At 47.6% G+C, this 22,695-nt stretch overlaps 1 protein-coding gene across 1 annotated transcript in view; it reads right to left on the reverse strand.

Moving 5' to 3' along the window:
* ASTN2 (astrotactin 2) overlaps positions 1–22,695 on the reverse strand; it is a 273,672-nt gene that overhangs the window by 243,720 nt on the left and 7,257 nt on the right. The window contains exon 2 of the mRNA XM_072353115.1: positions 15,305–15,422. Within this exon, the coding sequence (XP_072209216.1) occupies positions 15,305–15,422 (118 nt within the window). The remainder of the gene's footprint in view (positions 1–15,304; positions 15,423–22,695) is intronic.

The raw sequence follows: 22,695 nt of genomic DNA on the forward strand, positions 1-22,695 counted from the left end.
TAGCATTCAGTGCTTTTTACTGTGCTATTCATCCATATGACAAAGCTGAGAGGGGAGCCCATACTTCTTCCTGACTTTTTATTGCTTTTCAGCCCAGTGGGAACCGGTCGACATGAAAAAAAAAAAAAGTGGTTTAACCACAAAATATGTTTAAGCTGCTTTTTTTTTTTCTTTCTTCTTTTTTTTTTGCCTGTCAGACAGGAGGAGGACGGGGAGGCGTAGAGGTGGCAAAACAGTCACAGCACAGCGATCAGAAAGACAAAGCTGAAATCAACCCAAACATCGGCATGTGTTAGCCTGGAGGGCTGGAGATGGAGAGAGGTGATGGTGGCCTTCAAGTGCTGGGACCTCCGTGCTGTGTGACAAGAGATAAGATAGAGAAGCGCTGCTGTGTGTGTGGCTTAACGGGAGCTGCGGGGATGCTCTAAGAGAGGTTAGATAAGAGCTCTGAGATCATCTTCTCCAACCCCAACCCATCCCACTGTGCCCACTGACCACATCCCTCAGTGCCACATCTCTATAGTTCTCAAACACCTCCACAGATGGTGACCCCACCATCTCTGGGCAGCTGTGCCAGTGTCCAACTGCTCCTTTAGAGAAGTATTTCCTAATATCCAACCCAACCCTCTCTGGGCACATCCTAAGGCCAGAATGAAATGATTGACTTCAGAAGTTATTTGTGTTTTCTTTTAATCTATATTCAAACTTCAGCTTTTTCTAAATGAGAAAGGAAAAGAACCCTATGCTTAGCAGAACCATTGCTGCAGCACGTCACACCAGCAAGAAATAGTAGTGAAACAGTATTTACACGGTCCAAAATGTTCCTTCTTTTTTCTCTTGCTCTTTTGAAGCTAACCCTGCTCATTGACCTGCAACACAAGCATTTAATTACCTCCTTGAAAAATTCACATTCTATCAAAGAAATAAGAAAAGATCATTTCTAATTTGGGCACGCCGCTCTGTGAAGCAAATGGAGTTTCCTCAGCTCTCTGTCAGTGCATCCCCACGAGGTTCACAGGGCTGCAGTATCACCTCTCCATGCCCCCATCCTCAGAAGCTGGGCTCACAGCAGTGAGCTCCTTGTACCAAAATCTGCCCCTGGTAGAGATCAGCAGAAGCTCTCATAACATGCAGTGCTCCCAGCTCCAAACAACACGACTTTCCTCCCCAGCTGCACAGTGTGCTGGAGAGTCTTTTAAGAGTTTCTTTTACTCATAACCTCCTCTGATAAAGTGAATCTCTCCAGCTGAGCCCAGTCTGGCTTCAATCTCCCTTGTGCCAGATGAGCCTGTTAACTCCTTCCCCACCGGGAACCCAGCCCAGCCCTTGCAATGTGCAGGTCAAGGTCTGCAATTGGTGCTGCAGTTGCTTAGGTGGGCTCAAGGCACTTTGTATCAAAAACAAGAAAAGATAGAGCATCTGCCATCCAACTCCTGTAATTCGCAGGCTGCTGCAACATAAGCTGAGGGTGGTAAGAGAAAGTACTCCTGCTCCAGCTGCACCAATGCCCATCTGGGTGGTGTAGCACTAACTCAGCTCAAAGACTCACAAAGTCTCTTGCTCCCAAACCTCCCATCCTGTGTCCTCTTCTCCCAAATCATTCTTCTCCCTGGAGAGACCTCAAAACAAGAGGTCATGTACCCAAAAGCCATCTTGCTTCAGATCTAGTTCAGCCACTCCCCACAACTCCGTCCTTTTCTTTGTTGGTCTTTGCTAAGTTCCATGGTGACTGCTTCCTTGAGGATGTGCCATTCTTCCTTCTCCTCCATAGGTCACTGAAATAGGAAGTGATCCTGCCTCTTGCCATCTCCTGGCTGATGCTGATGCTGAAACAGGGGCAGCACAGATGGAAAAGCATTTTGACACAGCCTTGGTGCCAGAGATATCTGAATAACCAAAAAGGCTGCTCTGGGACAGACAGGTTATTTCTGACAGATAACTTTCTGATGTCTCCGTGTTCCTTCGGCTCTGCTGCTGTCTTCCAATAGCATCCAGGAGAGTTAGGAGAGCTCCTCCAAGGTCTTCAGCTGAGATTTATTATTGATTTGTTTATTTTTTACAAACGAACATCAAAAAGCATTTGGTTCTTGTTAAAGCAGTGCTGTGGCAGCCTGGTTAGTGGGGAGGGGATGTGGTCAGAACCAGACTGGGTAACACTGCTCAGTATTCCAGCCCAGAATTGCAGGAATCCAATTGGGGATATTACCCTGGGTGCGTGTATGGAGGGAAGGGCTGCTCTTCTCTGGGTGACTCTGGGTGACTGAGGCTCTCCCTGACAACACAAGAATTGCTCTCTGGCCAGTGTTACTACAAATCTGGCCAAATACAGTGAGATCCTCCTGGGATTCTTCATCCTTGTTGGGGGGGAAAATACCAACCCTCCCATCCTCAGGCTGGAGAACAACAGTAAACAAAGAGTAAATTGGTCAGAGAAGATCTATTTTGGATCAGCAACCTGCTCAGAAACTTTCTTCCTAATGCCTTCTCCCCAATGCAGGCAGTGCTGCTCCAGCCTGCTTCCTAATGACCAGCATTAGTTTGCATTAGATGGATTTGTGATGATTTCTTTCTGCCTGGCTGCTAAGCCTGCAAGCAATTCAAATGAAGTTTGCTCCCCGTGCCCCATCTGGCAGCAGCAGATCCCCCATTGCCGTGTGCTGCCTTCTCAGCTGCTCTCCCTCTCAAGCATCTGATGGTGGCTGATCTGTCTGCATTTTGTGGGCCCACGGTGCTGCACAGACACCCGCTGGGGCTCATTGCATCCCAGCCTCAGTCATTTCCCACAGCTCATTCTTGGATACACGATGGAGACTTGGTGGAAGTGGGAGAAGGAAATTGGTATTCAAGTGCTCTGTGCCGCAGCTGTTTGCAGCAGCAGGGAGCGACGGTGCTGCAGCTCCCTGCTGGAGTGATACCTGCAGCAGCAGGGATGGAAGGGAAGATGTGGGGTCCCTGGGGGACGGGGGGGAGGAGGGGGAGAGCTCCAGCCCCAGCCCTGGCCCCCACCTGTCCCATCTGGAGTGAGACAGAAGGGCTTGGAAAGGTTCCTGCTTGTTCCTTGTGGGATGCCAACAGCAGATCTGTGGCAGCTCATCACATTTCCCAAGTGGTTAACTCCATGCTGAAGTCTTAACTCAGAAGCTGCTCTGTTCTGGACCTGTTTGCTCACAAGGGGCAATTCCAGGGTTCATCCTGCCCTCCCACCAAGGTGTCCTTTCACCACCAGGATCCTGACAGAGGTCCGATGGCGCACAGTTCCAACCATCATTTCTTTTTCTGGCAATGGAAAGAAAGCCATGTGGGCTGGGAGAGACCTAACCTCAGCTCAGTGTCCCCAGCACCCCTGAGGCAACCCCCAGCTGCTGTCAGATCCATCTGATGGCCAAAGATGGCATGGATTGCTGCAAAGAGGTGTCATAGCTTCCCATTCCCATCCTCAGTGCTGAGCAAACCACGCTGCCAGGCACTGAGCAGTGGAGAACTGAGCCTGTTGTTTTTACAGTGAAAATGACTGAAAAGTGCCTGCTGGGTCACATAAACCTGTCAGAAGAACAGCCGGGGCTTTCTGCAAGAGGGATAATAGTTAAGGAACCTGAAATTCTGAGAAGAGGGGTTTATGAATCATCAGCAGTATTTACAGTGCAAGCTCCCATTCCTGATTTTTCCACCTGTTTCTCTCTCCTATCCAGTTGCAGGGGCAGACTCCAGGCATATGAATGAGCCATGTCCAAAGAGTGACTGTGGGGCTGCCCAGAGGGAGCAGCGGGACCCTGGGACAGAGGGGGCTGCGATATGGGGGAGGGAATAATGCAGGGATGGGGGAAAGAGTGCAGCATTTTGTGCTGGGCAGGTGCCAACTGGAAATGTAAGAGAAGATCAAACACAGGCGGGTTAATGAGAGTGCCGTTCCCTGGGCCTCTGTAAAGTGGGGAGAGCAGGGACAGGCTGGACGGCAGGCACTGAATGATATTCTGTAATTAGCTGGCAAATAGAATATGATATTTAGTGTAATTGCTCGGAAGAACGTCTCGCAGCCCCGCTGCATGCATTACGCGCTGAGCGCTGCATCCCAGCTGCCACAGCAACTTTGCTTCCCTTTGTTTCCCCTTGCCTGTCATTTCTAATCACATCGTTCCAAAATTTGATTGCATCATCTCTGAGATGTAGTTGCTAGGGTAACACCACACAGTCATTACATGCGTGAGACGAATGAGCAGCCCCCTCAGAGGACCAGGCATTTGGCCACCCCTGTGTGACCTGATCCCTTTTGGCTGCCCCTTTCCAAGCAGATCTCGCAGTGTAAAAGCTGGTGAGAGGCTGCTCAGTGATTTCTGCAGGAGCAACAGGGGAATGGTCATCCAAACATCTCACAAAAGGACACCGAGAAATGGAGCAACTCAGCATGAGAAGTGGGACGGCCAGTACAGCCATGTGAAGCCCAGGGCTGCAGCAGTGACCACTGCACAACGTGCACAGCGCACAGCTCCCTGTGCACTTTCCCTTTGCAGAGGCAGTGGCAGAACAGGCACATGAGCATCCGTGTGTGGCACAGGTGTGGCACTGCTCCACTAGCAGCAAGGTGAAGGGTGAGCATTTGGGCAGGTGATAGCACAACAAATTCATCCTAACACAGGTGGTGGTAGTAGTGAGGACATCATGGAAGGGGTTTCAGCAAAGACAGGTGCAGAGTGCATGTGCATCTGGTAGAGCATCCCACAGCTCCAGCATCCCCTCTGCTGTGCAATTGGTTCCTGGGCTAGGAAGGGGCAACCAATACAGACATAAGTGTGTGCACACATGCTCTCAGCATGCAACCCATGTGAAGGGAGCATAATGGCTCCTGGGTACATCCTGTGTGCAGCAGGCTTTCCCTTCACCCCACGGCCCAACATCATGGCTAATCCCTTCTATTCCAGTGAGGGCTGCAGTCCTGCTCTGCACACCTCAGCCTTCCAGCATCCCCTCTGCACACAGCAAGGGCCATCTATGCGGCAGAGCCAACTCCTTTCTTTTCCACCCCACTGCTGCCTGTGGAGCCAGGACAGCCAAGCTCCCAGCCCCCAACAGTGCAAGGCAGGGAGATGAAAGATATTGTTTTTCAGGTGGAATAGCTTCCAAAATGGTACATTTGCAGTCAAAGTGCTGTTTGGAATGCATATGAACCACTGCCTGCAGCAATAAGAAACAAAGACATTAAAGTTTAGATAGCAGTGTTTTTATTTTTAAGCAAATGAGTCAATCTCCCCTCCAGCTCTGAGCTGGGGAGAGAGAAACTCGGGCACTGTGAGTTCAGCGTGCCTTAACCCCAGTGGGATCCTCCTGCAGGGAAAGTTCAGGCAGCCTACTCAGTGTAATTGTGTCTGGAAAAGGTATTTAAACCAAGGTTGCTGCTTGGATACTGCTGTGGCTGGGTGGATTTTTTGTTTGTTTCCCTTTCCCTTTCCCTTTCCCTTTCCCTTTCCCTTTCCCTTTCCATTTTGCTTCCCTTCCCTTTCCTTCCTCCTGCTGCCTTCCCCTCTCCTGCATCTCTGCTTGGAAAAGGCCAAAGGGCAGCCTGTAGCCCATTCCCTAACCTGCAAGTTTTCCACCTGTTAACAAGGAGGAGTGACCCAGGGAGCAAGCCCCACACATACCAAGGTATTCTACACCATGGCCCAGTCTGTTCCTCAAGCAGTTTCTCTCTCTATCCCGCCTGTTTCCAAGGTTCCTATCCCTGTAGCATCTACAAGATGAAGCATTCAGCTATTCAGAAATGCCGGTGCTCTTGCTGTCACCTTGGGCTGCTTCTCTGAGAGCACAGCTCTCACTTTGGCATCAGCCCATCTGCCCCTTATGCTGAGCACCACCTCATGTCCTTGTGCTGAATGGGGCAGTGAGGGCTCAACAACAGGCAGGGTTAAAAAAAAAACAAACCCAACCTCAAATACATGGAAAATTACAGAATTACAGCGTTACCTCTATTTATGGCTTTTTTTCTGTGCCATATGGAAATTTATGTTAATATACAAATGAGAAATGGGCCCTGGAGTGCTGGTGAGTTCGCCAATGTGCCACCGGTGGTTGAAATGTTGGCCGTTCTGATGCTTTAGGAGACCAGAATGAGAGAAACAAATTCTGGCTCCACAAGTTGTCCAGAGACATGGCTTCATTCTATTTGTTTCAATGCAGTGCCTACTGTTCTCATGAACAAACATCCCAGAGTCCCCCGGCTGCTCCAGCGAAAGCAGGATGCTCAGCCCCATCTCAGTCAGAAAACCAATACTGGCTCATTGTGTGCTTTGGTGTAAGGTGTGAAATCAGAGCTCAGGCTGGATATTAGGAAAATTTTCTTCTCAGAAAGAGTGGTGATGCAATGGCACAGCTGCACACAGAGTGGTGGGTCACCATCCCTGGAGGTGCTCAAGAACCACGGGGATGTGGCTCTGAGGGATGTGGTCAGTGGGCACGGTGGGGATGGACTGGATGATCTTAGAGTTCTTTTCCAACCTTAATGATTCTGTAATTCTGTGTTCCTCAATGACACCGAGGCTGTGTGAAAACTGGGGTGGTATCTGCAGACAGGAGGGGAAGCCAAGGCACCAGTGTGTGTTATGGCCATCTCCATCTGTTCCTTAAGGCTTGAGGTGATACAGCCTATTGTCTTTGGAGCACCTGGGAAGGTAGGAAACGTCACTGCAAGCTATTTCCTCATTATCTGAGATGAATGGAGCCAGAATGAACCAAAACTTCACATTCAAAGTGTGAACTTTGGTGTGTTTTATACACATGCAGACATGTACACACGGATATAAAACATACACGTTTCTAGCACACTTATATCCATTTAGCTGCAAGAAGTGGTCTGCTCACAGAGTCGCATCTTCCCCTCATTTTCTCTGTTTTCTTTCCCTAAGATTCTTTTTTTAATTGCACAGGGAAATTGCTTTTGTTTTTCTTTCAATTCTTTCTCAGCTGGGATCTGCAGAGAGCAGGGAGAAGTCTGAGCAAAGTTTTCCTGGAATTAAAAACAAAAGCAAACTCTTCCTTGTGAATTAAAGCTGGAAAAATCTCCCAGCTATGCAATTTCTCTGCTTGCTAATAATGAGTGGAAGTTCAAACCTCTTTGACATAAACGTTACTGCTTGCGCTTTGAACGTTTATAATGCTTTATATGTGCTAAGTGTTATTATTATTTCAAAAGACTTACGTCTTGAGCAAATTGTAATTTGGATAATTGCATTCTGCTTTGCAAAATCCATCCTGCAGCTTCACTGGAGTGTGGAATCTCCGCTGTTCCCTGGCCTGCACCAGTTTGCTGTGCCGTGGTGTGTGATTAAACATCTGCTCCCCACTCCCGGTGGGAGCAGGGATGCATTTCAGTGGAAAGGTCAGAGTTGGTGAGGTAATGCCACTCGATAGAGGTTCTTGCAGCCAGGGAGCTCAGACTCCTCTCTGTGTTTCTCTTCAAGATACCCAACCCTTCCCAATGCAATCAACAATGGGAAGGCAGTATGTAGGTTGCTCTGAAATTACTGCTTCTCATTTATAGAGGAAAACTAGAACAGAGGCAAAGAGCACATTCTCAGCTGCAAAACACTCTTTTTCAACGTAGTCACTGCCTTTAGCTGTGCATTTTCACCAGCGATGAACAAGAGCCTGCATGGCGAACCCATCAAAATCTGAACCAGTGGATCACAGCTGCTACAGCAATGATGCTGGAGCAACACTGATCACTCCCTGTGCCAGCATCCACTGTTTGGTCTCCAGCAGTGTTCAGCAAGAGTAAGTGAATGTCAGTGGGTGCCATTTTTTTCTGCACGGAGGAATTTGGTGACACACCTTTGCTCTATCTGCACTGCCACATCAGACGCCATTCTGTCACACAGCCCCTCTGCTGCCATCTGTCACACAGCAACAAAATGCAATAGGATATTGGTGGCAAGATCCAGCCTCTACTGCCATCCCAGCAACATCTGCCTGATGTCATGGGGAAATACCACAAAATAGCAGGCATTACTTTTGGAGCAGAGCACATCTGAGGGATGCCCTGAAGTGCCCCATGAGCCAGTGCAGCAGGTGGAAAAACAGACATCAAAGCTTCCATCAAGAAAGATTTCTCTCCCCAGGGTTGTTTCTCTTGTGGTACGGGTGGAAGCAGAACGTTCCCACTTCAGTCGACAGCTCTTGGGAGGCAGCTGCTGCTCAGTGAGTTGCTGGGGGATCTTTTCCAGCACAAACCATGGGTGCTGCTCAGAGCTGTGCTGTGAACGCTCAGCTCCTGAACAGGGAGGAGAACAGCGTTGTGTTCATCCTTTAGCTCTGAGTAGGCTTGAAGGGGGAGAGGTGGGAAATGGAATTGGATGTTTGCTTTTTGTTTTTACCATCGTCACTTGGGTCCAGAGCTCTGGAGGAGAGATGAGATGCTGCTGATGAAAGCAGGAGAATTGGCCCTCAAGGACTCTGCAGTGGGGCAGGGCTAAGATGAGTCATCAGCCACGGCACTGAATAGGGATATTAACATACTTCTGACTAGCATGTGCTAGCATGAATGCAAACTAGAATGAGTCTGACAAACCTACGAGTCATTAAGCCTCCTGTGCTCCAATGCATTACCAGTCTGCATCACTCGAGAGCTCTGATGTGGCAGATTTCTTCTTCATATGCACAGGGTATTTGCAGACCAACGTATCTAGCATGCACTGGGAGAATATTTTGCATAGCTAATCGACTCACAGGCAATAAGCATTACTCCAGCTTGGATTGTTTTTCAGCTGGGGGTGACAGGCGTTCATAACAGGGCTGTGGATGTGTCATAGAATCATAGAATCACTGAAGCTGGAAAAGACCTCTGAGATCATCTATCCCAACCATCCACCTGCCACAACACATGGGGATGTGCCTGTGGAGCTGATCTGTGCCTTTAGGCCTCTGTTGTTACCCCAAGTGGGTGACCAGCCAGAGAAACAGCCACAGTCCTCAGATACACCCCAGATGAAGTCCTCAGGTGGAAAAAGATGACAGATCTTGTCATTCCCTAACATAGGGCAGCACTACAATCAACCCATCTTGGGGTACACCTGGTGCACTACTCAGCTGGTGGATGGCAATGAAAGCCTATGGAACTGGGAATAAATAGGGAAATATGCAAACAGTCCCACGCTGGAGCATGGTCTGCTGAGACCTGCCTCATTGGGCCTTGTTCTGAACATGCTTCTTCATCAGTTTATGCCTATAACCAAGAATTCAATTTCTCTGCTTTTAACCAAAAACTCATTTTGTTTCTGAAAACATGTGAAACAAAGCAGAAAATGATGAGAGAAAAAAAAAAACAAAGGGAAGGGTGGAGAAATCTACTGGCATGGAAGGAAAATCTTCATTTTCCTACCTGTGCTTTTGCTCTCTGGTCTATGGGGCTAACGGTGCCTTCCTGTTCAGTTCAGCATTTTTGGGGATAGGAATTGCATACTCACTATCCACACCAAAACCTGCTATTTTATACCTTACTGCCAGCATGGATCTTAATCAACCAGAAGAACTCGAAATGACAAACAAACAAGAGACAGCTTTGCTATCTGAGGTTCATTAGCTCCCAGCGACCTTTGAAATCGGCGAGAAACCAGAGAGAAATGTTTAGAAGATGGGAGGGCTTTCAAGGCGCTTCGCCTGTAATTTCTTCCCGTTCTGCAGTGCTCCTTCATAATGAGCAGCATCTCTTGGTTGTTTTCTCAAGGTTTGCCTTCGTGTGAGCAAACGTGGAGCTCTGACCCCCCCCAGGTAGAAGGTGGGACTGTATCCCACAAAGGGGAAGGCAACTGGAGTGACAGAGGTGGCAGACAGACCTCTCCGTGGACCCCTCTCATTTTCAGCTCCAAATTTTGCCACCTACTCCAACCAGAGCAACAAACAGAGGAGCGCTGCTGGAGTGGAAGGGGCTGTTTTAACTGTGAGTGAAACCAATGGAGGCCTTCTTGTATGTATGTGCTCTTCTGTTGGGAGCACAGCTGAGGAACCACTGATTGTAGGCAGAGAACAGAGGAAGGCGGACGGAGCATCAACAAGAGATGAAATGTTCACAGCAGTCAGAAGAAGGGGCCCTAAGGGTGTTTTACTGATGTGTTTTAGTAGAGAAAAAAATAAAAGGACTTTTTCAAAGAAGAGCTATGAGAGGTCACACATGTATTTACAAGACTGCGGTCCACCCTGACAACCTCTGTGAACTCCCTCCACTGAAGAAAGAAAACAAAGAACTTCTGAAAGAAAAAGAGGAGCTGGAAGATGGGAGCACAGCCTGGAGAACTGAAAATCCCTTTCGTCATCCCTGGGAGGTCCCTCCCTGGGACCTGTCCTCTCAATCTGAAAGTAGCCCCAGCTGACATCACTGGGAGCTACTGGGAGTTACTGGGACTCAGTGAGGATGGAACCCATTGTCCTCATGGCACGGAGATCCCCTGAGAGCACAGAAGAAGAAGAACCCAAGGATGAAGAGTTATGAAGCTGGAAAAGGTCCCCATTACCCAGGAGCAGCTGGAAAGGATAATTTGCCATCTGTGCTAAGTGGTCTCACCCCAGTGCTGTCGGTCACAGCAGAATGCAGAATTGCAAAGAGACCTCATTTTTATTTTGGGGACGGGAGGTGAGGGAGGGAAAGGAACCATCTGTGGAAAGGCAATGGGCCAGTGTGTGGCCTCAGAGACCCACATCCAGAGGGCTTTGAGCCAAAAAGCACCCATGACACTGTGCAGCAGAGATGCTGAGAGCAGCATGTGACTCAGGGTGCAGAAGGCCAGCAGGTACAGGCTGGTGGTGGAAGGGTTTGCAAAGTGGATTAGACTTCTGTTGAGTTTGATTCTGTCTCACATTCGTGCTGGATGGGGTCTCAGGGAACGAACTCCATTGCACGTTCATCCATCACTGACGTTTGTACAGGCTCTCTTGAATACTCAGTGGATAATTACTTTCAGTTCGGGTAATTCAAACAGGGAGAATAAAGTAGAATCTGCTCTCAGAGTCACTCGGATGTCTTTGTGATGTGACACTCTTTAAAGTTGCCCGTAAATTCCTGCCGAAAGCCCTACTGGTCTTTAATTTTTAGGTCCACCATTCAGTGCCTCCCCTCATTAACCTCCCAGCCTGGACGAGCAGTGAGCAGAGGATCCTACAGCCTGAAGTTATGCACTGCAGAGCACTGGGGGAAGAATCCTGGATGGGATGTGCCACCTTTTTCTCCCTGCAATTTGACAGCACTGCAGTCCTATAACAAGCCAGACGGGAAACCAAGAAGGTTTGATAGGCTCCTTCTCTCCTGGTCTGTTAATTCAAATCTGGCTCTAGGCCATTAGTGTTTTCACACTATTACCTTCTAATGGCTTCTTGCTCTTGGCTCAGCTCTGCCTTGGTGAGTCGCAGCTGTGTGCATTGCTAGCTGTCGACTCCCAGTTAGCCTCTTGCTGGGCATCTCAGTCAAGATTATGTCTTGTGCCTGTGTTATGAAAATAGCCCGTGTGTAGCAGCTGCTGTTAAATGCTGCTCCTTCCAGCACTCGCCCAACAGGTGTTAGAAGCTTCTACAGCCATGGATGGGATCAGCTGTTCCAGCAGAAGGTGTGCTTGTAATCCATACCCTCTCACTGTGCTCTCTGGGTCACACAAAGCTGCTGATGGACCTCTGGCAGCTTTTGGTAACGGAGCTGTATCTTTAGTTCAAATGCTGGAGAACTGCAATGCAGATGCTTGCATTGTGTTGATGTTCCACCTGGAGCTACAGTTTTGTCTCTGAAATTCATACTCTGCTAAATGGGAAGGAGTACAGTGCTACATTTTCACTGCACTTCAAACAGGTATGAATGCAGGGCAATCCCATGGCCCCCTTGACCAGAAGTCAAACTATGTTGCTACTTCAGCCTTAGGACCCATGTTTCCATGGGGAGAGCTAAGCATAACCTAATCATTTCCATAACCCTCTGCATGGGAATGGATTAGCATTAGTGGTGATGGATTGATGGCTGGACTTCATGATTTTAGCTGTCTTTCCAACCTTGCTGGTTCTATGATTCTATGGTCAGTGTTTAGACAGCATTCAGTAGTTTTAGGGCATATCCGTAGGACAGGTGGATTATGGCTCAGCGCTGCTGTGTCCTTTCTGTGCTTGTTCTGAGGATAACACAGGAGGTTTCTATGTGCAGGCCCAGCTAACTGGCATGGAGTGCATTTAAAATTCAAAAACTAAATTGGAAAAAAATAACCCCTAAGAGTTCCATGGAAAATCAATTACCCAGCATGCAAGGGTGATGCTGAGAACACTGCTCCACAAAAAGGGCAAAATTCCTCGCAATTTTTATCTATTCTTCCTGCAATTTCCCTCCCAATTCTATTGATGTTTTAAGAGGCGGATGAATTTCTTTCTCTAGTTTTAGATATACTTATTAGGACGGGAGGGTGGAGACAGCAAGAGAGAAAAGCCTGTTCAAAAGAATGTAACTAAGGTGATATTACTATGTGAATTACTCATTATATTTTGTTTAGAGCCATTATTGGCTGGAATGGCTTTGAGACTGAATTGTGCTGCAGAGTCCAAGCTGATTTTACCCACTCTCATAGCCAGGGATTGAATTAGAACTGGAGAAAAGTAAAGTCTGGATGGAGGAGGGGAACCAGCTGGTGATATGGGGCTCTGTAAATAATTACTTCCTATGCAGAAGCTTTCATCAGGCAGATTAGGAAACTGCATTAAAAATTGTTCTTTACACTATTAATCAAAACTGACTCAATGCGTGCACCTCTGGCCAGCTGTGGGGAGAGCGAGGCCATCTTGATGTCCTCAGTCACATCATTTGTGGTGGAAAAACTTTACAAGTGTTTGGGAAGAAATGCTGTAGAGCTGCTGGAAGCACTGATTCTCCCCTGCTTTCAGTCAGTGCTGCTCTGAGATGTGCTTGAACCTGTGAAGGAGGAGCAGACAACTCATCTCCTCACTTCCATGCTCATGATGGAAGCTGCAGTGATGGATCAAAGAGTTGTGGCATCTCCACCAACACCTCGATTTCCTCTGACCAGGGCATGCTGGCTGTTCAAGGCTTTCACACTCACAGGTGAGGGGTGGGCAAGGTGAGATGGGAATGCATAAAGCTGCTTTGCATCAACATTTTTGTCTTCATTCTGCTGTTCCCTGATACATTGCTTGGGTTTTTGCCTTTGCTCCCTTTTGCACTGAGGCAATATCTCTCTCTTAATCTGCCTTAGCCTCAAGATCAGCTGTACATTGTTTGGTAGATGCAGAACGGGGTGCTGCTAGCCTGGGGTTAATGTTTGCTGTGTGATCCCACACGGGGTGCTGCCATCTGAGAGAAGGCAAAAGGGAGGATATTTCCTACCTCTCTTTTCCCTAAATCATCTCTCATCTGAATAAAGTGAGGGAATTAGAAGGGGATTATCTACCAACAGGAGAGGTGTAATTCATTTCTGCCACTGTCCGCATGTCAGGTTTGATTTTAATTTCAGATAATGTCAAGGTTAGATTAAAGCCCTACCATCTAGGTGGGAAAAAGAGACCCATCCTTCCCACCCATCTCACTGAGCCAGCAGGACAATGACTCCCAGAACTCCCTCCTCTCCCTTTGCATGCACTAAGACTTCTGCATGGGAGGGTAGGACATCCCACCCAATGTAGGACTTTCCACGCAATGAAGGACATCCCTCTCAGTGCAGGACATCCCACCCAACAAAGAACATCTCACCCAACGAAAGACATCCCACTCAACATAGGACATCCCACCCAACAAAGGACATCCTGCCCAATGTAGGATAGCCCACCCAAGGTAGAGCATCCCAACAAACTAAAGGACATCCCACCCAACATAGGACATTCTCCCAGTGCTGGTCCTGGGCAGAAGAGCCCCCCTGTCCCTCATGTGTCACCCACTCCCAGGATGTTCATATGGTGCCAGTGTGCTTCATCTATGGACAAGGGGAGGCGCAGACAGTTGTAATTCATGGACACGTGGGAGATGAGGGATGGTGGAAACAACATATGTAGAGGGCACTGCTGTGCCTGGTCCATAAATCCCCCTTATGGGATGCATGCAGAGTAGGAAAGGGTTACTGACTTGGTTCTTCTGGAATCACACAGAAATTAGGAAACTAGAATTTACAGGCTTATGCTTTGGTTTCTTTTCCTTTTAAAAGAGTCCACCAAAGTGGAGCCATTGTGCTGGAAAAAGATGCTCCCACATGCACTGAAATCTCTGGGCATGAGGAGTGGAAGTGCCTGTCTGTCTTCTTCCCTGAGTGAACGCAGACACAAGTAGTTCCTGCTTTTGCTCATCCAACATTTAAAGCAAAGTGCTTCTGACAAACAAGGGGGAAGGTGGACTTTATTAAAAATAAAGAAATCTCTCAAGATCTGATCAAGCACTGATAACTCCTTCTCGCTTGTACGAGGATTCTGTTCTATTTCTCAGTTATTGCAGAAGGCGGCGATGAAGAAATGCTGCTCTGATACTGACACAATACCACCGAGCTGTGTGTACGCATGTGGTTGGGTGATGCTGATGTTTATCATGGCAATTAATGTGCTAGTGAGCTCTTTTCATTACAACTGCATTGAATCAGAGACAGAGTCAATCCAAGTAACCAGCTGGGTTTTCCCATTGAAAAATATATACATATATTGGAAATGTGATTTAAAAAATAATAAAAATAAAAGGATGGGCCTTTTGCTCAGTGTGTCCCTTCAGCCCTTTGTTCACTCTCTCCATCGTTCTCAGCTGAGATTCAGCTCTGTTTCCTCCTGCCCAGCTGTTGTGAGATTTGCATACCCTGCTGCAGGATTGCAGAGAAACTTGGAATTCAGCTCTACTTTTTCTCTATGCTCATTGTGCTCAGCCCTTGCTTCTGCTTGGCTCTGCCCCTCTCCCACTCCCCCAAAGAAGTAAGTGTGCTGTTGTGGGAGCAGGAAGTCCAGCCTGTCCTGCAGACAGAGGATGAGGATTTTCTCTGCAGGAGATGAGATCTATGCCTCCAAGCTATGCATAAATCCAAGATTTTAGGGATTATCAAGGTCTGACATGCCAGGGAAACCTAAAGCCTGGATTTGGGAATAGCAGGGGGTGGTTGCTGGATGATTCACTGTGCTGGAGAGATGCTGGGTCTGCTTAGGGTGGCACTGCCTATGTTCATGGACAGCAGTGGGTCCAGGCTCACAATAAATCTCTACAAAGGCTTGGGCTCTGTATGTGAATGTGTGTACAGCAGATTCCTGTCATATCCCAACTCACACAGCAATGAGTGACACCACATCATTCAGTACCAGAGTCCACCTGGACACATACCTTCAAGCCAAGGTCCTGTGATGTGGGTCGTCAGGGTACAGCAGTCAGAAGGCACTAATGGGTGTCCCAGGAACATCTGGCCATCAGCGGAACGTGGGTCAAGTGACAGGGTCACAGCCTGGGCAAGGAAGAGAGCTCAGTATGAGTTAGTCCAATAATGAGGAAAATCTGCTGTGGGACAATACTATATTTCTCATTTTCAGTGTTTGCAAAAAATCCCTTGCATGACAAAAATCGGGCAGCTCTTGGGGAAACCAAACCAAACCAAACCAAACCAAACCAAACCAAACCAAACCAAACCAAACCAAACCCTGCTTTATCTGCATCCCCCCTCCCCGAACAAAACAGTTCTGTCACATGGGCAAATCACACAGGGAAACTGAGGCACAGCCAAGCACCTAACACCCCCCCAGCCTCCATCATCATCAACTGGCACAGCTGCAAGAGCAGCAATACACACAGCAGCGCTGGGAAATGTTCCTATTGATCGGAAATGAATAATTATCACCTAGTCCCTGTTCCAGGGCCTCGCGGTGAGCGGAAGAGCGGAAGCACTGAGCGGGATTAATAACTACTTTTCATTACTTTTAATGCAAACTATTGATTTTAAAGTGTTGTAGGGTATGACAGTTTATTACAATAAGACAATAAAACAGACTATATGAAATAATTGAGAATAATCTCTTCCCTTTTCCTGCGCGACGCGAGGACATTATGTTCTGTGCATGCGGAGACATTTATGGCAAACTCTATCCAGCAATGGCAGCTTAAGCACTCTATAAAACAGCACTTTGGAGCTGGAGTATTATAAATAATAGGCAATAAAACTGGTAAATGGGGCTTTAATTTGATTTCATTATGTCACCGAATGACAGGAAGGAGGGGCAGAGCAGTGTGGGGACGCAGAGCGTGCGGCTCCAGGAACACTGGATGCAGGGATTGGTGCCAATGGGATGGGCTGTGCCAAACCCAGCCTAGAGGTGGGCTCCATCCTCCTTTTGCACACTTGCTGCCCCAAACTGGCTACCATCCAGCAGCCAACATGGAGGAGCTGCTGTGCACCATCACTGCTTCCCAGTAGGAAGTTGCCCATGGTAGGCAACTGAGCTTAATACATAGATGGGTCCTTCCCTCTTTTTGGTAGGCAGGAAGAAAGTGGGTCAGTGGCACATCTTCACTTTGTTGTCCAAAGTTTGAGTTCCAAAAACTCATCTCTTCTCATATTCCTATGTAGAGAGTCTCAGCATCCCTGGGGCTTTTCTAGCCTCTTGCCCAAGTAATACAGTCAGGCAGGGCTGTGTCGCAGGGAGGAGATTACGCACACAGTAGAGCAGAAGAGCCCCATTGGAGCCATTCCAACCTATTAGGATCTGCACTCTACCCAAAATAAACAGCACTGGGGAAAACACTGCATGAACTTGTCTGCACATTCTGTGTCAGCGGGGAGGAAGCAGGGGTTGAAGGTTCTTCTTCTGGTCCCACATCAGCATTTCCCTAACCCAACGCACTGCTCATGAAAAATAACCACTTGGATTCATTTGGGCACTGTAAGAACTGGTGATAACGAAATACTCTGCACAGATCTTTCTTTGGCTTATTTTATTTTGCATGTTTTCTTCTTGTACCCAAAGAAGGGTTTCAGTGGGGTATGGACCACTCTCCACACCCTTTGGACTCATTAGTAAGTCTACCAGGAACAGAAATGTGACATGCCCTGACCACACAAATCCCTGCACACACGGCTGCGTAGTTATCTCAGTATAAGGATAAACCGGTTTCAGCTCATGATGAGAAGTTGCTATTTAAGCCCAGAAACAGCTTTCCACACCTTTTTGCTATTGCAGCTCTTAGGGTGCACCCAGAGGAAAATGAAAAGTCATCTGTAATCATATGGTTAATGAGGGATATTGATTAAGGGAGAGAGTGGGTGTAGGAGAGGGCTGAGCACAAACAGAGCGAAAACCCATAGAGGGCTTTTGCCAACTGGAAGGTAGGGCAAAGAGAGAGGACTTAGCAGGAGATGCTGCCAAAATCTCTATTTGAGAACCAGGCTGTGAAGGCAGTGAGAAGCAGGTGTGACGCTGTTCTGCCTGCCTCAGGAAAAGCTTGGGGATGGAAAGCTGGGGTGGTGCAGAGGAAGGGATGGTTCTGCGTTTAATGCTTCTCCCCTGCATGCTGGCTCCAGGCCACCCAGGCTGAACACTCACAGTTTGCACTGAAGTGTTGGAGAACTGAAAGGGCCCGAGGCTGTGCTGGCTGGTCCCTGGCATCTTGCATTTCAAATGCCTTCAGAAAGACGAATTTGATGCTTCCTCTTTTATTTATTATATTTAAAGCAGCTTTGCCAAGGGGAAGCCCAAGAGAAGACGCAGCTTACTGTCCTAGGGATCTGGGGAGCTGGGCTGCACACAAAGCAGAAGGCAGCACCCCACCACACATACAACAGTCTGTGCTCCTTGGGGGCAAAGAGGGCCAGGGGAAGGTGGGGACTACCTTGGCTCAGCAGCACTGAGTCATTTGCTGAGCTCTCCTCCTGACCGCTGGGCAGTTATTATCAATGCCAGGCAGCTGTAAATGTTCTTTCTGCATCTGGGACCTGGGAGCAGAGAGTGTGGCTCAGCTGAGTGTGTTATTGGATTAGCAGCTGATTAGAGCTGTTAAGAGTCCACTCTTGAATAATCAACATGGTGCTTTTTGGCTGCTGTGTAGCAGTGGGAGGAGGAAGGAGGCAGAGCAGCTTGGCTGACTGCTGTTGATTCACAGCTGAGCCCTGGCCTGGTAGTCAGCAAACCATGTTCAGAGGGGAGACCTTGTTCCCACCTTCCCCAGGACAGAACCACTGGTGGGATGCGGAGCTGCAAGGGGACCTCCTATTTCTCTGCCTCATTTTTCAGGCTATGGATTTTCTTGCCAGAATAGTTGAAACCTGGAGTGTCTCAACCATGCAGGAAGACCACTGTGCAGCCTGATGGTGTGCAGTGAGCCTGGTTCAGCATGAACTGCATTAAGTATGTGGTGCACTGGAGGCTGTGGCTGTCTGTTTGTAGCACTGAGAAGGGAATTTAAGTGGAGAATGCCCAGGTCTGTAGGGAGACCACAGAATTATGGAATCATTAAGGTGGGAAAGACCAATAAGATCATCAAGTCCAACTGTTAAATCATGCCTGTGGTTGTTCTAGACCATGCCACACAATGTGATGTCTATGCTATCAGTAGGTGAATCCCACTATTGAGATAAAGTACTGGGTGGAGATGTGGGTGCATAGGTGTCCCACTGCTTGCAAAACAGACCCACTAGGCAAGGTAAAGAGCAGGGGACTCTCTTCTGGTGATACAAATAGCAGCAAGATCAAAAGCTTGCCAGGAGTTTGCAGTGGTGTACTTCAGTGGAATCCTATTGAGATGAGGTAAGACAGAGGCCTAAGGATGAAGATGAGTTGGCAAAATGAGATTAGGTGCGCTTCGTGTGAAAAAGACACAGCATTCCTTTTACATCGTCTCTCCTTTGCACTGTTACCCAGCAGCAGTGTGCCTGCTGCTATCTCTCTCTTTTCCCTTGTTATGATTTTCCAGGTTGATTTGACCTGTTGTTCAGTCACTATTTCTCATGGAGAAGCTTCTTACAGCCACCTTGCGGTAGGAGTCATCCTGCTCTGCTTTGATGTGTGTATTTGCTCCCTGAGTTGAGTCCTTCTGGTGCTCTCTGGTCTGTAGAGCACAATTCACCAGCAACCTTATGGATCATGTTTTTCCCTTCAGGCATAGTTCTCTGGTTTCCACTGATATCAATGGCATGGCAACTGTGTGAGTGTGGAGAGAATCTAATATTACAAGGAATAATGAATCACAAGTGTATCACATGTGCCCTGATATTCAAGGGCACTGAGTGATAAGGGCCAAGGAGATCCCTTGCTCATGCTTTTTTTCTCCCTGTGTGTCTGGAGAGTACTCTCCTTTCAAAGACCTCTAGGGGTCACAGTTGGATTGTACAACAGGTTCTGATCCCATCGTTGGGATAGGAAATCAGAGCACACACTGCCCACCTCCTGCCAGCCAACAGCCAGAAAGCCAGCAAGATGCCAAGTGCCCACAGCCCATGTTCACTGCCTCCAACCCCACTCAGAAGTGGGTTCCAACCCCTCCTCTGTCTCTTTCTGCCACTGAGATCCAGATGATTGTCATAGGATGTATTTCATAACAATCAAGAGCAATCAAGAGCAGAGACAGGAACCTATCACAAAAGGCTCATGCAAGATTTCCACTTGTGCCCAAACTTTCTTCTCATGTAAATGGTGGTGATCCATTTAGGTTGATGCAAATGGGTTTTGTTTCCTCTTTGTCTAACCTGATCTAACTCAAAACCAAGTAGTACGAACCTCAAAAAGCAAAATGCAGGTGACATAGATTGAATAATTTTAGGATATAGGCAGCATTCCAGTAAAGTGAAATGGATGAGGCAGCTCTTCAAACCCTGACCTGGTTTTCTTTGAGATCCTTACTCATCTCTGCAGCTCACATATGGGCAGCGTGCGGCCATCTTGGCCTCCAGGTTCAGCAGAACCCCCATCAAGAAGTTATAGGAGACATACAGATCCAGACAGTAGTGAGCTCGACAGAAGACCCCTGCCTGGATGGATTCATCCTCCCCAGATGAAAGCAGTTCTCTCAGCTGGGTTTTCTGCCACAACTGTACCATTCTTGTCCATCTTCCTTCCACTAGGCAACAGAAAGTCTTTAGATGAACCAAATCCATTTCTGTCATGAGTAGCAGCCTAGAAACAGCACCACCTATCTTCATTTGGTGAGGTCCCAGATGTTCACCCGCAGGAACACACCAGTCACTGCCAGAGGTCCCCTATACTGGCACTGCACCACAAAGCAGGATCTGGCCACAATGCTCAGCAAGATGGAGCCCTTCTATTACAAGGTAATTAAATTACCTGTAATTATGCTCTTGACAGTGAAATAAAGGTGGTAAATGATTCTGATGTTCTTCACTTCTTTCTTCTTCCCAGGATCCCCCCCCCAGCCGCCCCTCCCCTCTAAATGCTGAATTATTTTACAGTTGATAGTTCCTTAGAATCGCCGACCTTTAAAAGCTGAACACTACATGCCTGTTGAATTTTAATCAATTTATTTTTTTCAACTGGAAATGTCAGACTTCTGTACGGAATTACTTGGTGCAGGCTGATGTGACAAAGACTCAAAGTTCAGCATCTGAAGCCGCGGCGGAGCAGAGAGTTGCGTGCATTAGCACAGATAATTTGCAGGATGTGAAAATGAGAGCAGGAGTGAGGGAGCATATATTTTTCATTAGCTCTGGTTTAGAAGGTGCGAGGACCTGCATTTATTTCATCCAGTGAACTCTGGCCTCATTAAATCCAGACCGTGGCCAGTAATGACTGGAAGTAAGAAGATGTGGAGGCCACTGAAGGGCAGGAAGTGAACTGACTTCTCCATGGGGTGAAACATGGCGCATGCATTGACTGTGGGAGCGCACAACCTCTGCTGTGCCCACTCTGCAGCGCCAAGCACAGCAGAGAAGGTGTTGGCTGCCCAAACCATTTGCCAGCCCATGCTGGCACAGTTCCTTAATGCACATTATATCACCAACTTTAGTCCAGTAGACCTGAAGAGCCCAGCAAAAATTTCACCACCATGGGAGCCTTTCTCTGTCCAAACAAGATGACCAACTTCTCAATTGCATTGAGTTTGGTTGCCACTGCCTGGAGGGATTAAGCATTCCCCACCCAGAGTCCATCTGCAAAGAGGGGAAGGTGTTAACTTGGAAACATGCTCCTGTAGGCTGGTTCCTGCTGCTGGGAAAGCCCATGGCACTGAGTATACATCAATGAGGAGCCCTGTAGTCCTTACTGGGATTTACTGGCCTTCTCTGTAACTTCAGCATTGCATTTGTGAGCAACAACTACAACCAGTGTAATGGTAGGAGCTGCTCTGCCCTCTTTCCAAGAAGGGAATATCTCTGCTGTTATCAGGGGTTACATCCATTCTGCTCTGCATCACCTATTCCTGTGCCATCAGTCACTTCAGGAATAAGTTATCACCTCGTTTTCTTCTACCAGCAGCCTCCTGTGTTCCCCTGCAGTGCAGTAATCTGTTCCTATCTTGGACCGTGACACCTTACAAACAACTTCTTGTCCCATTAAAATTTAATTCTTTCATTGGAATAGAGACTTCTCATCACACAGAACTGGATGGATAAATGTTTGCTAAGGTGGCAAGGACTGAGTATATTTAGTCTTCCTTCATTCTCTCTAAAAAACTGGGCTTGCCGTTGCCTCCTGGCACAGGTCCATTAAAATCAATAATGAACCTTGCAAGTATATCTGTGGTAAAATACATCCTGTGCTTCTCCACTGAACTATAATAAGCACGTACCTACATGCAGCAAGAATAATGTGGAGATTACGTGTAGGTTCAAGGAAAGTTCTGGTGCTTTGGTCTTTCTGGAGTGGAAGTGCACCTCAAATCCCAAGTATTCTTCCAGTGGCATGAATTGCATTTAGTAAGACACGTAACTTTTGGAAACATGCCCAAGGAAAGGGTCATTCTTTGTGCACTGATCTTAAACCCTCTCTGAAGCTTTGCAGTCTGCTGTCCAAGACTGAGTTCAAGAAACCTTTGGTCTGGCACAGCACCATAGACCCTTCATTAAGCCCTCATTTCTCTGAAATAGGTTTTAAATGCAAAATTAAAACTGTGGGCTGACATCAGTTCTTTCTGGGGGAAATGAGCCAGGTGAGATGAATTCCCAACTGGAAGATCCCAGGAGGGAGATGCAGAACTGAGTCACAGTGTTGAGGTGCACAGGACTGCGACCAAGAGCATGGACTCTGTGATATAGACCAGTCTTGGTCTGAAGCAGGCTGAGGCAAAGAACTGAATCTGTTTGACAAGTCTTAGGTGGCTGTGCTAATTATCATTATATTGACTCATCTGAAGAAATGTGTTTCCCATACTACTACGCTTTTGATATTTCATTATCTTTCCCCTAAGAAGGATGGAATATTCTTTTGATTCCTTTGGAGTTCTAAGTTTTGCAAGCAGGGGAATCATTCCTGTTCTGTAGCTTCATTTCTTATTTTTACTTTTTTTCCAGTTTGGAAGTCCTGCTTCTCAAACTATCCCGTACCATCAGCCCAAAGAGAAAACAGTGAGCGCACGGAAAGCAGCCCAGCCCACACTTACTGACTCCTCATCAGTATTCCCTTTAAAGAAGGCAAATGTTATTATCCTCTTTGCCAAGAGGGAGTGTGAACACATCTGCTGCTCCACCCACCTTCTTGGCACCCCCTCCCAATGCAAACTCCCACAGCTCACCCTCTGTAGCAGCTCAACAGCCCATTACAAATAGCTGTGTTTAAGCAAGG

The sequence above is a fragment of the Excalfactoria chinensis genome, chromosome 18 (assembly GCF_039878825.1).
Source record: "Excalfactoria chinensis isolate bCotChi1 chromosome 18, bCotChi1.hap2, whole genome shotgun sequence".
NCBI classification, from domain to species: Eukaryota; Metazoa; Chordata; class Aves; order Galliformes; family Phasianidae; genus Excalfactoria; species Excalfactoria chinensis.